This window comes from Mesocricetus auratus, unplaced genomic scaffold (genome assembly GCF_017639785.1).
Source record: "Mesocricetus auratus isolate SY011 unplaced genomic scaffold, BCM_Maur_2.0 Super-Scaffold_100022, whole genome shotgun sequence".
Taxonomy (NCBI): domain Eukaryota; kingdom Metazoa; phylum Chordata; class Mammalia; order Rodentia; family Cricetidae; genus Mesocricetus; species Mesocricetus auratus.
Genome location: NW_024429203.1, coordinates 16,902,118 through 16,918,727, shown reverse-complemented (window position 1 = coordinate 16,918,727; position 16,610 = coordinate 16,902,118). Strand labels below are relative to the sequence as shown.

At 39.6% G+C, this 16,610-nt stretch overlaps 1 protein-coding gene across 3 annotated transcripts; it reads right to left on the bottom strand.

The window, feature by feature from the left end:
* Positions 1-5,790: 5,790 nt before the first annotated feature.
* Positions 5,791-16,390, bottom strand: LOC101833995 (olfactory receptor 145). Of its 3 annotated transcripts, none has more exons than XM_040729946.1 (2): positions 16,351-16,390; positions 5,791-6,937 (listed from the first exon to the last, which is right to left on the bottom strand). In XM_040729946.1, exons 1-2 carry the CDS (start codon positions 16,388-16,390, stop codon positions 6,033-6,035), a joined length of 945 nt encoding a protein of 314 aa, XP_040585880.1. In that variant the 3' UTR covers positions 5,791-6,032. The 3 variants fall into 3 exon arrangements, with proteins under 3 accessions (XP_040585880.1, XP_040585881.1, XP_021080128.1); XM_040729947.1 differs by lacking the exon at positions 16,351-16,390 and adding an exon at positions 9,062-9,073 and having other exon boundaries at positions 5,791-6,953; XM_021224469.2 differs by lacking the exon at positions 16,351-16,390 and having other exon boundaries at positions 5,791-7,132.
* Between the last annotated feature and the right edge of the window lie 220 nt (positions 16,391-16,610).

The window sequence follows — 16,610 nt, the reverse complement described above, 5'->3', positions numbered from 1 at the left end:
TCAAACAGTCTCTAAACATGGGCAATTTTGAACAAGATAGGTCTAAGATATATGATTTTCCAGAAATAAAATCCCCAAATTCTAATGAAGGTATAGTAAGATGACAAAGAAATAAGTCATACGAAAGCTCCTCCAGACAAGTCATTGCAAGCTGGCTATTAAGGTAATAAAGGGGCTGGTAATAAAGACTCATAATCCACTAGACAAAGTTAGAATGCTTTCACAATGATACACATGACAGGTGGCTAAAAAGGATCTTTGTAGAAGAATTCCAACTAAGAAAGTCGTATGGAGTTTCAAAGATCTCTATTTTCTAAACATCCAAATAATAATACTCAGGCAATAGTCATCAAAGTATGCTAAAATTCTGTGGGAAAGTCTGAAAGATAGCAACATATTTTGTACTCATTACAACTACTGTCAATTTTAAATGTACAGATGACATGACAAAACCTAATATTATCAAATGTCTGCAGAAGGGTATACAATACATATTTGTGTCTGAGAGAATAAATAATGAAGATGTATCCTGACATAGCAGTAGTGAACACGCTTAAGTCAGCAAAACAACAACAACAACAAAAACATAAACCATGCTATGATTTTGGAGGCTTTGGTTTTGTTGCTGTTGTTGTTATTGTTTGATTGTTTTTATTTTTCAAGACAGGGTTTCTGTGTGTATCGTTGGCTATCCTGGAACTCATTCTATAGACCACCAGGCTGGCCTTGAACTCACAGAGATCCACCTGCCTCTGTCTCCCAAATGCTAGGGTTAAAGATGTGTGCCACCAGGTCTAGCTGATTTTGGAGTCTTTGTACTCATCAAATTTATCTTGTGAGAGCAGAAATTCAGCGGTTACTAGTGAGCGATTCCTTTTCTCCATTGTCCAGGTTTTCTCTCCTATTATCTCTGGGATACTACTTAAGACAGAATGAAAAGTGAGTATCAAGCCTAGGAATTTTATAAAACATCCTTCCAAGGTTTAATTAAAGATTTAGTTTAATCATCTTAGCTTATGTCATTCATTTTAACATAAGAAGGTATGGAAAGCTGAAACTGACATTTGTACATTAGCCACCAAGTCAGAGGTCTCAAGCAAACAAAGAAAATATAATTAGGCTTTGCAGTGATGGTACAGTGAGTCCAAACACGTTCATTTCTATATTGGAAGAGACGGACATTCTCACAAGAAGGAGAACATGAATGCCCATTTGGTAAGTCACCTCCTGAAAGTATATGCCCTATGCTTGTGTCCAATGGCATTAACACCTACCTGACAAGGGTTAATCTGCCAGGGGCGAGTGGTGTGATACCTCAACAAGGACATCTGGGGCTGCATGCACAAAATGTAGCACCCAATTTATGGTGAGGATGAATACCGAAAAGTGAGCAAGCAATGGCTCTACCTTGCTTCCAGAGCGTCCCATGCTAAGTGCTAAGCATTGTGAGAACACACAGAAAAGACGGACGCCAAAGCGGGGAGAGCTATTCTAGAAGGACACCTCACAATACATAAGCACAAAAGCTAAGTCTCCTGATACTCTCCTCCTCCTGCAATAAAATGAACTATTTAGGAAAAAACTCACATAAGAAAAGAAGGACCTTTTCCAGTTTTGCTCTTTTTCCTTATTTATTTTTGCTTATTTTTTCTATGTACATTGTAGTATGAGTACTTGTGTGTGTATGTGTATGTCTACACAAGGATGTAAATGTACATGTGTATGTTTGCATGTGGAGAACAGGTCATATTTGGGATTCTTCTGCTGCTGCTCCCCTTGTGAGTGGGGAGTGTGTGTGTGTGTGTGTTTGTGTGTGTGTGTGTGTGTGTGTGTGTGCACATATCTGTGTGGTGTCCTCTGCCTCGTTGGGCACATGTAGAATCCAGAAGTTGATATCCAGACACTTTCTTCAGTCACTGTCCACCATACATTTTTGAAGCAGGATCTCTCACCGAGTCTAAAGCTCACCAATTGGTTATGTTGGCAAGTCCTCGGCACCAATTTCTCTGCCCCACCAAACTCCCACCCCCCCATGCCGCCCTGCATGCTAGGGTTACAGATGCCATGCTTGGCTTTTTATGTGGGCACTAGGCATTCAAACTCTAGTCCTCATGCTTGCAAAAGCAGGCACTTTACCCATGGAGACATCTCCATAGCCCATTTTTTGTTTCCTTCTTCAGACATTTATCACAGCAGATGATGAAATAAAGTAGAAAGGGGTGTAAAAGAAGAGGACAATAAAGTAAATGCTGCCATCACCAAAAGTCAAAGGCAGTAGACTCCCTGAGCAGCTTCCAGAGAAAGAGAACAAGTTGAAAAAACTTTCAAGAATAAATATTCAGGGGCCGGAGATTGCTCAGTGGATAAGGCCACTGGATGTTCTTACAGAGAACCTAGGTCCAATTCCCAGCACCTGCACGGCAGCTGACAACTGCCTGTAACTCTAGACCCAGGGGATCTGAAGCCCTATACTGACTTCCAGGGGCACCAGGCATGCACGTGGCACACAGTTCTAAATGCATAAAAAACACTCATCTACATAAATAAATAAATGCATAAAGGAATTTTCTATAAAACTGGAGAATCTTACATAATCCAATAACTATCTAAGGATATAACCTGATATCCTAATAGGGGAGAGCCTTAAGACATGATGTATATAATTGTGCTTAACAAGCATCATTTTGAAGGATAGAAATTAACCTAATGTACAATAATAGAGGATTACTAATTAAGCAAACTACATCCATATGACGGGATGTTATGCAATTGTGATAGTTGAGTCAGAGACAAAGATGAGAAACAAGTCTCTCTGTGAGCCATGTCTTCCTCAGTGTTCACATTCTGGCAGCCAAGAATAAGCTTTTTTATTTTGCAATCTCTCCTGACTCCTTTTCCCATAACTACAACCCTGAATGCTCATCTTTATTTTTTCTTATTCACTTATTTACATGATAACAATTTCTTCCACTTCTGACTAAATTTTATCAGAAGATACATTTTAAATATGCTTTTCCTGACTTGGAAACAAGAAAAATATTGTGGCAAAATATGTAGGCATGCACACACACTTGGACATGCATTGAGTCTAAAAATGCACAGCTAAGAGGTGGATGGGCTAAGAATGGACTCTGGGTGAGACTTAGGGAGGACCAGAAAGCCAGCATAAATGGAGATGTCTTCTCCATAGTTTTCTTTGGTAATATTTACAAATTCTATAAACATATTCTTAGCTTGTTTGGACTGCTATAACAAAAACTATCCAGTAAATGACTTATAGGCAATTTATTTTTCACAGTACCAGATGCTAGGAATACAAGGTCAAGTTATCAATAGATAGATTGTTCTACTGGAGAATTGATTTTTCTGGTTAACAGACCGAATCTTCTTGTTGTGTCCTTAAATATCAGAGTCTCTTAGTGCCCTTATAAAAAAGAGACTTAGTCAAGTGTTCTTTTTGGTAAAGACATGAATCCCATTCATGAGGACCTCACCCTCATGAATTTGCCTCTCAAAGGTTCTACCTCCTAATGTGTCCTTTAATTTAGAGCAGTTCATTAGCAGTCATATACAGCAAACAATTACTCTCTAGTTAATATGCAAATAAGTATCTATTATAAATGAATGTAGAAATGATCTGATCAAACATGTTGTTTTTTAATGTGGGCATGCATGGACTCATAAAGGTGATGATGGCCCAAACTTGCACAGTGACTGTTATTAGAAGTGCTAGTATGTGAAGAAAAAGTCTAGACCTAGGTAATGAAAACAGAATTGTTGAGTGCCTGCCATTTAATTCCCACAATTTAATTTAATTTAATTATTTCTTGTTCAGAACTATAGTGTGGCTTAAAGTGACATAACTACTGAGTAAAATCTAGAAACCCAATCTGACTCTAAGGCCTTTCCCTAGTCTCTGCTCTTTCTTAGTCTTGGTGCTGTCTTCCCTCTCCTTGCTCTATTTGTCCAAATTCTACTGTTCCTGCATCCATGCTCACTCCTATGATTTTATCTTCATAGATCTGCATTAATCCAAGAGGTAAAACTATATACATCTGTTCAAACTTCTCATTTTTGAGAAGGAAAAGGCTGTTTCTAAAGACAGCTCCTGGAGACAAACATTTTACATATCATTACTTCACCAAAAAAAAAAAAAAAAAAAGATCTACCATTCATACTTTTCTTAGAAACCAAAAGGTTTCACATGATGACATCAGCTTAATAATCTATGAGTATGGGGTCTATCAGCTCATCCACCTCTCACTGGGAGGTATCCCCATGAGTCCCAGGAGAAAACAAATAATCCAGTCAAACAAAGTCATTAAAAGTACAATGTAATAACTATTTGCACGGGTTTGGGCACGATTGTGGTGGAGAAAATCACAAAGGGACTGCCAAGCTTGTCCAGCAAAAGCATTAGAGGATGCACTATGGTGTCTTGGCAGGAAGAATCAAGGGAGGGACGCTCAATAGAAAATGGAGCTTTTGCCGGGTGTTGGTGGCGCACGCCTTTAATCCCAGCACTCGGGAGGCAGAGGCAGGCGGATTTCTGTGAGTTCGAGGCTGGGCTGGACCGATAGCCTCTGAAACAATACAGAGAAACCCTGTCTCGAAAAAACCAAAAAAAAAAAAAAAAAAAGAAAGAAAGAAAATGGAGCTTTTAGTTACTGCCCCCTTTTGCCTAACTGGAAGAAGTCCAGAAATAAATGCCACCATATCACTCTTTGCTTGCTTCCTGATTCCATTGTCAAGATTGCAGTCAACTTGACCCACAAAAATCACCCAGAAGAAAGGGAAGAAGATCATTAGAGAATTTCATCTAAGACATGGAGAGAAAAGGTACCAAGTGGCAGCGAGTTGATCTGAAAAGGTACGAACTTCACAGTCTCTGTTGCTTGCAACAGCTGTAACTTTCCATGCACATTTCTTTCACTAATTGGTCACAGTGGGGCTAACCTGATTACGACTTGTAACGCAAACAGTTATGTGCTCCTAAAATATTCTCCAGGTTCTTAACCAATAACCTTGAGCTACTATACACTTCTCCATGCTAACTTTACAAATGTAATATTAAAAGAAGGAAATTAATTTGTTTGAAGTAATATACAAATTCTTTAATTGATCTAGGCATGGTGGTACATGCCTGTAATTCCAGCTCTTGGGAGGTAGAGGCATGAAGATCAAGAGTTCAAAACTAGCCTCACCGCATAGTGAAACTGAAACCAGTCTGAGATACAGAGGGTCTTGTTTCCTGGCAAAAGAAAGTGTCCACCATTCAGAAGCTTAACATTTTCTCTAAGTTCTTCCAGGCAGCAGCACCACCAAACCCTGGAACATCCAGGTTTCCACATCACTGTCTTGAGAGGTTTCATGTTACTACCCTGTAAGTCATAACACACTTCCTCTAAAATCTATAAAATGCCTCAGTAACTTTTCTGGCCATTTTATCAAGACCTTCTTAACAAAATCCTAAACCTCCTACCTTTCTGCAAAAAAAAATTGTTCCATCTAAAATTAGCCCTTAAAAGTTGCATAAAATTTCTATAGTCACAACCAGACTTTAACATCTATCCCAGCTCACGGTTAAAATGAAGTCTTCCATGCACGGCCTGAGAGAGGAAGAAAGTAAGCTATGATGGAAAGCAACCAGTATGAGAAATATACAACCTGTGGTCTACCTGCTGTTCTGCTGAGACTCTCTCTCTCTCTCTCTCTCTCTCTCTCTCTCTCTCTCTCTCTCTCTCTCTCTCTCCTCTCTCTCTCTCTCTTTCTCTCTCTCTCTCTCACAAACACACACCATGAAGGGACATAAATAGGCATCCACTCCCAGCAATAAGAATTGTTTTGTGTGGTCCTCCAAAAGGCTGGCTAAATATGAGCCCTCTGCAGCTTTAAGAATCAGCTAATGAAACTTTCAAATGGAGAAAATGAACTCAGTCATGGAAAAGTGAAATTTTCCTCAGTGTAACATATGCTAACCCAGTCATATATGAAAGGTGAAAAGATTGACTATTCAAAACATTGCCCTTTTCTTAGGAAAACGAACTTTTCTTCAATGTTTTTTTCAGAGCAACTTTGACATCCTTATTCCTCAAGCTGTAGATTAATGGATTGAGCATGGGCACCACAATGGTATAAAACAAGGAGGACACTTTCCCCTGGTTCATAGGCAAAAGGGAAGAAGGTTTGAGATACATGAATGCACCTGACCCGAAAAAAAGAGAAACTGCAATTATGTGGGAGCTACAGGTGCTGAAGGCTTTAGACCTGCCCTCCGTGGAACTGATGCGGAGGATGCTGGACAGGATGAGGGCATAAGAAATGAAGATGGTGATTGTAGGTACTCCAATATCAATGCCCACAACAACGAAGACCACCAGCTCATTCACATAGGTGCTGGTGCAAGAGCGTTCCAGAAGAGGAAGGATGTCACACATGTAGTGGTTGACAAGGCTGTCAGCACAGAAGGTTAGTCTCACCATGAATGCTGTGTGGACCATGGCTCCAGCAAATCCCATCACATAGACACCTAGCAAAAGGAGTAAGCACACCCGGGGAGACATGGTCATGGTGTACGTCAGAGGGTTACAGATGGCGACGTACCTGTCATATGCCATTGCTGACAGGATGAAGGACTCGGAGACGACAAAGAAAAGGAAGAAAAAGAGCTGAGTCATACACCCAGGGTAGGAGATGATGTTTTTCTTCGAGACGAAACTCACCAGCATTTTGGGTGTGATAACAGTGGAATAGCAGAAATCTATGAGAGACAAGTTGAAGAGGAAAAAGTACATGGGGGTGTGCAAATGAGAGTTCAGCCCTATCAGGGTAATCAGGCCCAGGTTCCCCACCACCGTGACCATGTAGAAGCCTAGGAACAGGAAGAAGAGGGGCATGCGCAGTTCTGGCTGGTCTGTCAGGCCTGCCAGGATGAACTCTGGCAAAGAGGCATTCTCAGCTGCCATCCTCAAGGCATTCTGCTGAGAGAGAGACAAGAGAAGCGGGTCACTGTAGGGAAGACAGAGACACTGCTGCCCTCCCCATCGCCTCCCGGGGTCTAGAGAATTGCATATGCGGAGATTCTTAACTTCTGCAGAGTCTGGTTTCTGGCTGCCTGAGCAGCACTTCAGCACCGCGGTGCCTCAAGGAAGACACAAGAGCCAGTGAGGCTAGAAAGGACCTCAGAGAGCCAGGGGGACAGGGGGGGACGGGGGACGGACTCTCCGGTCTTTAATTTGGCTGTGCTGTTGTGCCCCGCTAACTCCAGCCTCTGTTCAAGTTTACACAGGTGTGCCAGTCTCCCGGAAGAGCTCTCAGAGGCTGGAGCCAGCCTATTTCCGAGGTGTCCAGCTAACGTCTCCGAGTCAGAGCAGAAGAGTGCTGGGGTTTTGCTCAGAGCTTTAGCAATCATTCAAATCTTCACTCAGATCCAACCGCTCACCCTCCTTCGGCTCCTGTGGCCGGGACTGTGCCTTTTGCCCAGCTCTTATCCCCCTTTGCTCAGAAAGGTTCAAAGACGCTAAAAACAGACACCTCCACTTCCTCTGCAAGTGGGCGTGCCAGAACGCGCCTTAAGGTTGAGAACAAGATCTTCACAGAGGAGCTCTTCCTGATCTTCTTCGACTTTAACGAGGGCTGAACCATTGCATTCTGGGTTTGGAGATCTGGGACCTGGTTAATGTAGGAAGCCTGAGATTCCCTGGGGATTACAACACAACACGGGATGTTAGCCTGTAAAAAAAAAAAAAAAAAAAAAAAAAAGAAGAAGAAGAGGAAAATTTTTGCTTACTGCATTAATAATAATTGAATGGGCTTTTGGTAATAAAAATATTTGTTGAGGAACTGAGGATGCAACTTATTGATAAGTGTTTGCCTAGCATACATGAAGCCCTCTGGGTGTAATCCCCAGTTCAACATAAACCAGGCTGGGCTGTGCTTGTCTGTAATCCTAGCAATGGGGAATATGAGACAGGAAGGATGAACATGATGGGGTCCGGGATCCAATGTCATCCTCATCTATATAGTGAGTTCGAGGCCAGTCTGGAATAGAGAAAACCCTTTGTCAAATTGAGTGTGGGGTGTGTGTGTGTGTGTGTGTGTGTGTGTGTGTGTGTGTGTGTGTTCATATTCGTTACTATGTAAAGGATTTTTTGAAGCCCACTACACACTATTTAATGCATATTTTAAAAAATGTTTTGTCCTAGCGCTTTAGTCTAACCCATCATGATAGGATCTAATACCCATTTTTCTTCACCCTTGAATCATATGGGCTGCACTTATCAACCCAGCTTTAGATATGAAATAATTCTCCAGATGTTAAGCTATGGAGACCACATTAAACCTAGGCCCACCTTACTTCAAATGTAATGTCGAAATGACTTTTAGTATCTCCTGATGGGAAACGATGAAATATACAAAGTAAGATCCTTTCTTTCAAAGCTCTGACATGTCTTAGATATTATGATTCAATACCCGACTAGATATATGATAAGGTCCAGAAAGAGTAAGAATAAAATGCTGCACTGGTTCAGAGGAGGGTGTACAACAGACTGCTTCCCTTCAGTTCATCAAGAGAGCAGTAGAGTACCATGCCACGGCAGAAGTCAGCTTGCTGTCTCTCAGAGTCTGAGCTTGGTATTAGTGAGAAATCACTATCAGTTATGAGCTGCTTCTCCATAATTGATACCTAGCCAGAGAAAGTGCTATAGGTTGACTCCCTTCTCTCTACCACACATTCACTGTCATGATGCTCTTCCTTTACTCTGTTCCCAATTCCTCTCCTGTGACAAAATTCACCTCCTTGGTGACCATGGCTCTCTGAGCCTCATTTGAGTTTAATGGCAGTCCAGTCTCACTCAGAGGACCACATAGATTTAAAACAGTATTTAAAAGTATCATTTTACCCTAGCTGCACAATTAGACAATTGCACTTTTCTTCATTTAAAATGTGGATCCTGATCCCCCAATGAAAACAAAATAAATCAGAATCTCCAGGGGTTAAGACTTTGTAACCAACATCTCCCTTCAAATTCTATACTTTCATGGGGGGAAATAGTGAAACTCCAATAGTCATAGGGCTGTTTGGTAGTAAAATCAAAAATGAAATATGAGTTTCCAACCCTCACAGTTGACCTTTGAAGTCAGTTGCAGAGTTTGGCCTCAGACTTGGAATGGCACCCCAGGGTCATGCAGGGACGAGACTTGAATATCACAATAGTAATATAGATTATGTGGTTCTGTGGACCACATTGAACAAATGAGTGACTTGGTAAGATTATGCTGAGGGAGACAAATCAATTTAATGAGATACTCATTTGATGGAAAAGCTCTTCAGGTACTGTTTGAAATTTCTAATTCAGATATAATTTATTGGTTAAGTGAGCCAGCATTAAGATAAAAAATTTGGAACTTTTATAACAAGTACTTGGTAACTGGATCAGATTATCTTTCTATACTTTATAGGATCTTACAAATTTTCTAATGTTGACCCTGCCGAGTAGCTGTGGTGACTCTACCCTCTACTTTGAACATTTTTCCAAGTCCTGAGTTTAGTCTCCATCACCCAGGGCTCTGCATTGGATATGTGTATTCCTCCTACCCTTTTACTCAACCTCTCATACTTTTACTATGGCAGCAAGCTATGTCCAGATATGGCCAAAGAACATTGCTTCTTGACTGCACCAATTATCTCCTACTTTCTGCCATGGGTCTCTGTAGACACAAAGTGAAATGCATGTGATGACCCATCAGTCATTCAGATGCTTGTGTAACCCTGGCATTGAAGTCATTGCCAGGTACTAATGAAGGTTAAATGCCGCTCTGATTTTCTAATGGGTCACATGTTTTGCAATATCCCAAAGACTCCCATTAAGGTAACCAAGACTATATGCTTGCATTGACTACCCCATTTCAGCCCAAGGATCTTTTCTTAAAAATAAAAAAAACTAATCTACCAACACCACACATTTCTGTGTCCATCAAAGATTTTTGTGGAAACCCCAGCTAAGATGTTCTTAAAGTGGTATGGGAATAGTTCTCAACAAAGTATTAGATACTTTACCTGACCTGGGAGAATATACTCTTACCCAGAGCTGTTTGATCCCATGTCAGAAAAACAAACATGAGAAACTGCATTTATCAATTACCTGAAATTTCATATTCTAGAAATTGTATCTTGAGCATAATCTGTCAAACATCAGAATGCTGTTGGATCTCAAATCATTATCAGCTTACTGACTAATGGATACTAACTCAGAAAGTTCTGTGCACTTAATCACCAAGCATCCAACAGCTCCACTCATGACTCTATTGTCCTTGAGACATTCTGTTCCTTATAATAGTGGATCCCTCTGTGGACTGATGAATGACAAGTAAGTTTGTTCATTTTATACCATTAGGAATAAATGCAGAACATGGCTTGTTGGTATAGATGTTCAGTAACAACCAACTCTCCATCTTCCCATCTACAAAATAGGGATAAAAATGATAACTTTAAGGTGTTATGAGAGCCAAATTAGATCAAGAAAATAGAGGAGCCTGGCATAATGGCTTATGCATGGATAAGACTTGCTTAACATTCTAAATATATGCAGAAACAAAAATAAGATGTATACAATTTAGGGGTGGAGTGAGAAAGAATAAGTCTTGCTGAAAGTGATGTAGATTGAAAGAGGCAATTGGGGGCTGAATAGAAAAAAATGGAGAAATGAGGGTGATTGGGGGAGCTTTGAAGCAGTGCTTGTTTCTTCAAAGCTATAGCCAGTAAATAGCCCTCCACTCACACAAGTAACCATAGTTAAACTCAGAGAGTCATTAAGGGACATCAAATTAGGGTGGGAGCTTCTGAGAAGAAGAAATGTCTCAGCAAAGAAGACAGACGAGAGCATAAGTGAAAACTCAGGATATACATATGAAAACATCAAAGAATGAAAAATGAGGAAAAGAAAAAAACTTTAGCTAAGGTTCATCTTCCCCACATAGCTGAAGACAGTACCAGGGTCCTTCACTATTTTATCCTTTGCTTGTTTCTGACCCCACCATCAATGCCCTATCTCTCAAAAACCCATGCTCAATCATACCACAAAGCTTAAACTGTAGAAGTGACGATTTCCCTTCCAGCCTCGCGTTTTCTTTGTTGTGCACCCACTTGTAGTTTCAGCAGACGTTCTTCAAACCTTCCCGTGCTAAACGTGCGCTCTGCCTTCCATTCTTTGTCCACATTGGTTCTCTGGAAGGTTCTCACAAACCTACCAGGACATTCTTACTCGACCTGGATCAACAAGTCATTCATCAGTGACAGGTTCCTGAGAGGGAGAACCAGGGAATGAGATTTAAAAAAAAAAAAGAAGACAGGAAAATTGGAGACCAGGAGGTTTTGTACAAGCTGATGGCTCATGCAGTCACATTTATTAAGAAGTACAGCATCTTATATGCAGTTTGCAGGGGGACAATGGGACAAAGTCAGCAGGAAGCTGCTCAAGCAATGTTACACAAGAAGAGCACAGGATATCTCAAGTGCACTATAGACCAAGTGCTCAGCAACCTTGGAACTGATAACCACAGACTTGCAAAGGGATGAGGAAAGTCTGCCATGATCCAAAACCTCAGTACCCGAAGGCCCTAGGACATTACTGAATTTTCCAATATGTGTCTAGTTTTAGACAAGGAACTAATTTCTTTCTCCATACATTAGGGCCTCAGGGAAAGTCCCAGGCCAGCCTGGCTCCCAATCATTATTACAGCTCGTTAGGAGTCCTTCACATGCCATACCCTGTTATAGTCATTTTTGTCAAGAGAATCCTGTTAGCAGCTGCTTGTATTCCATTTAACAAGCTAGTTGCAACTCCTGCATCAGTCATGGGTGTTAGGTCTGAGTGTTAGGTGATGTTTGTATGTATATCAGTGCTCACTGTAAAATATATTTCAGGACTGGAGAGACAGTGCAGTGGCTAAGAGTAGCTGCTGTTACAAAGGACCAGGGTTCAATTCCTAGCACATGCATGGTGTCTCATAATCATGTGTAACTCCAGTCCCAGGGAATTTAATATTCTCTTCTGATCTTCATCAGCACCAGGCATGTATGTCCATGGTACACACACATGCATACAGTCAAAGCAAATATTTTAAAAATGTTTTAATGAAATTTGCTTCAGTAACCTCTTGGTAACAAGTGTAAACCTTATGCTTAGAAATGTGTCACTGCCCTGGTAATTATGATAAATCCCAATTTTCCTCTCATTCTCATTGTTGTTAACTTACAATTTAAAAAACTATTATTACAAACCAGAAATAGGACCCACAGGAAAGGGACTCCTTGGGGGCACAGACAGCCCACTCAGACTTCATTAAAAGTTGACATTTCTCCTGGTACCGCAGAGGATTCTTCTTGGTATGAAAGAATAAGCAAGTAAAGTGTTTCTGCATTTATGTTACTTTGAAGTCTGTTGCCATGGGAACTATGTCTCCAAATCCTCTCAACAGGGGACTCACTAAAGTCATGTTCCCTAAGGAGCAGATGAAGCCCAGGCAAAAAGCAGTGTAGGAAGAACTATTCTTAACCATCCCTTTTGTTGCAGTTCTCTCTTCTTTCCAGAATGGGGATTTTTGTAGAATGCATCTCTGTTTATTTACTTCTGTTTTTCTATGTCTATTGCATTCTATTGTGTCATTATCTATATGATGCATGGAAAGGCGCATATTTCAGAAGCATGTGCATTAACCCTCATACTTCTAGTCTGAGGAGGTCACCTCAAGAACATCAACCATCACCATGCAGCAAGAGTGATCATGTACAGTTTCCTAAACTGCTGAACCTTCCCAGAAAGTAAAGATAGAAAGAAGTTTGCTTTAGCTCCAGAAGACAAATTATTAGAATCTGTGCATCAGTTAGATTGCATTCTCAGTTTCTGTTTACTTTTATTGTTTTTAACTCCTTAATACTCCAGTCTATACATAATTGCTGTAAATATATAAAACAAAAAGGGAAATCACCTGATGGATTAGGAATATTAATAATAGAATTCTTTTATTTTAGTACTTTACATACATTACTTCAGATAATTTTTATTTTAAAAAATAGTATTAAGTAGACTCTATTATTGCCCTGCTCTGCATAAGAACATGTCTGTGAGCCAAAGGAATCCAACCTTTTAGTTTGGAATGCTATTTGCTGTGGTGGAGGAGCCACAGTATTGGCTACAATGATGGTCATGGGGGAAGGATAGAACTAGTGCTGAAAAGTTACCTGTTAAAAGTGACTAAAACCTCAATCCCAGAAGCTATAATGAGGGTAGCCACAAATGGAGAGCAAACAGAATTTAGATCCAACTACCAGGTGTTCAAAGTAAATCCAAGAGCATATGAAAATAAGTCCAATATACACAAAGACCCAATATGCACAAACAATGGTGTTAGAAGAAATCAAAAGGCCAAGCATGCAATTTGATCATTACCAATCAAATATATAGGGCAAACTATAATACTATAATTATTAATTATATATAATAAATATATAACATTAAATTTAATATTACCTCAAAAAGTATAAATACTATACATCAATTTTTATTTGAACTGTGAAATTTTAAAAGGTTCTTAGTATAAGAGTTTGAGAGAAAATATTAAGGCATATGTTAGAGAGGATTATGGAAGACACAGGTTGAGCTAAGTGTGAAACAAAATAACCACACACAATATGCAAAAGGAAAAGGAAACTGTTGCTCTAATGGACAGTTCACACTGAGGTTACAAAACAACCCTGATTAAACTCACAGATCAGAAAACAAAACAAAAAGACATGAATGCAGAAAGCAGACAGGTAGGAGGGGGAGTGTTGACAGAGAAAGGGGAGGATGGGAGCTGGGAATAATTATAATGTGTTATACACGTGTATGAAATTCTCAATGAGTATGAGTGGATGGATCTAGGGAAAACATTCTGAATAAGGTAACCCAGACCCCAAAACCAAACACCATATGTTCGCTCTCAAGTGTTATTCTAGCTTTGAATCTTTAGATGAGTGTGATTACCTTGGAGCACTTGGAAAAATCGGGAAACTAGAAAAATGCCATGAGGGAATTTTTAAGGGGAAGAAAGAATACAGATGGAATAAGGGGAACCAATGGAATGATGGATGTGGCTAATGAAAAGAAGGCTGGGAGAGTAGAAGAGAGGAGGGAGAAGGAAAGTTATAGAAAAAAACTAAAGAAGTTTGAAAGATCCATGTAGAAACTTACTATTTTACAAGTTTCCTTAATTAAAAGTGTGTGTGTGTGTGTGTGTGTGTGTGTGTGTGTGTGTATCAAGAGCTTAAGTGGAGTTACCTTACACAGAGAGACAATGTTTCTCTTTGTTACCATATCAGTAAAATGTCAAGTGTAGGATACTAGCCTCTAAGGTATTTTTTCAGGTGGTGTCCCATAGACCACCCTCCAACAAAACAGGCTACTATTAACATTGTTCTTTGTTATCCATCAAAACTTGGTGATTATTTGCTATTTCTGACAATGTAACATACTCGTGTCATAGAACATGAAGATATAGGGCTGGAAACTTCCTCCCTAGAAGCTGCTTTAAAGTGCCAGAAGATGCTATATAAACTACTAGTGAATAAAAATCATCAACAGTCTTACCAAGTTCTGGATCCTAGGAGCTACAACAATGACCAGTATACAAAGATATGCCCACTGGTGCAATGTCACATGAATGTTACAGAGATAACTACCTCTTTCAGATTAGATTTTCAATCCACTACACGGACTGGAACTCATTCCTGGCAGTACAAACCTGGCCAACATCCCATGCTGGTTATAGATACTAAGGGGGAATCTATTGTTACTATTTTGCTAAAAGGACATAGTATCAAGTTGTCTTCAAGCTGGTCATCTCTATTAGGGCAGCCCTCAGTTCTTGTGAGAGAAGTTTCATTGTATAGTAGATGATGGTTACAGTGACTGATAGCTGGTCAGACTACACAGAATGAATAAGTATGAATTGCCAGTCCCTGAATGGTATATCTGTATCATAACCCTGCCCTTATGGCTCAGAAAACATTGTAGGAAAGGGTGTAGAAAGATTGTAAGAGACAAGGATTGCTGCTAAACGATATTTTCTGGATATATCAGGGCTGTCACATTCATAGACTCACAGAATTTGTGTTTCCAGGAGACAGTCAACATTCCCCATAGATGGGGAGGAGTTCATGAAGCACCCCCACGCAGCTGAAGAGCTTTGGCAGTTGAAGGTCGCTAGGGGTAGAAAGAATCAGTTCTCTTAAAGGGTGTGGCTCCTGGCAGGTTGCTCATGCTCCGGTTGATGACCCTACTCCCCTGCACATAGGGGCAAAACCTGCTGAACTCAGTTGGCTACAGAAAAAGAACATGAAGTTGGAAGGGAGATAAGGGACAGAGTCAGAGAGGAGTTGGAGGGGCAGTAAGGAGTTGATATGATCGAAACACATTATATATTATGCATGAAATTCATAAAGAATGAAGAAAATAGAAAAAGAAATGATCAAGAACTCAGTTACTTAATTTTTTAAAACAGGGATGTGTTAGAGAAGGCAAAGGTCTATGGCTATCCTGGAAGGCTTTGTAGCCGAATAACCTGTGTTCTAATCACCTCTTTCATTGCCTAGTGAGTTTAAACTGTTTGGGTCACAATGATGAAATCTGTAAACAGAGATATCAACACAATGACAGATAGATTTTAGGATTAGATATCAATATTTAATAATTATCTCTGCATTAATAAAACACAAGGTTCTTATTCACTTGTTTCTCGTTATAGTTACTTGGTCAAATTCTGCCTTTTATCTAACTTTTAAATAGATGTAAGATTTATATTTCTATCAGCATTGCAATGCTATCTGCTTATAAGATAGAGTATAACAGTTTGTTGAATTTAAATGATCTATAGTAATAAAATTAGGGTAATTAGTGTTTCTTTCTTCTTAAATATTTATCTGTCTTTGTATTAGGAATCCAGGGTGTCAATTACCTCAGCTCCAGCTATGCTACATGCTATTGAAGTTAGCATCACATGTTCAAATGCTAATTACCCTGCATGCCCAATATAAACTAAAATGATGAATAAATATATTCATTAGCAATGTTTACTAAATAACGTGGAAAATAATATGTTCAATATAAACCCACATTCAAAAATAATGAATTCAAGGATACATTTATTTTTGTCAAATACTAGTAAAGCTCATTTCAAGTTTTCCATAAATAAATAACTACAGGGTGAGTCAACGTCTAAAACTAAATAATATAGATTATATACACATAACTTGACTGAATCTTTAAGATTTTAAACTTGCATGTCTCACCCCTACGCTTTATGGTGCACCCATATTGAAAGATACTTCCAGTACCAAGAGTTTTTTCATTAGAAGGACCCTCCTGAGATTTCTAAGGACTAGCAAAAGGAAAGTTACTCGGTAACAAAAAGCTACAAAAAGACTTCTGAAGTTAAGAGCTGCCCAGCTCACAGTCTCATCATAGCCCACAGTTTGGAGCTCTTAAAATAGGAATCCATTTTTAAGTGACATTCATCTCAGAAATATATGTGCTATATTTTTAAAAAGCAAATTATACCAGCACTGGCAG

Bases quoted from the DNA above. Each gene is read 5' to 3' on its own strand.
- LOC101833995 (XM_040729946.1), bottom strand. From the start codon at position 16,390: ATGAAAAAACTCTTGGTACTGGAAGTATCTTTCAATATGG. The intron at 6,938-16,350 runs GTGCACCATAAA...CCTCTTTGCCAG, and splicing joins GGAAGTATCTTTCAATATGG to AGTTCATCCTGGCAGGCCTG.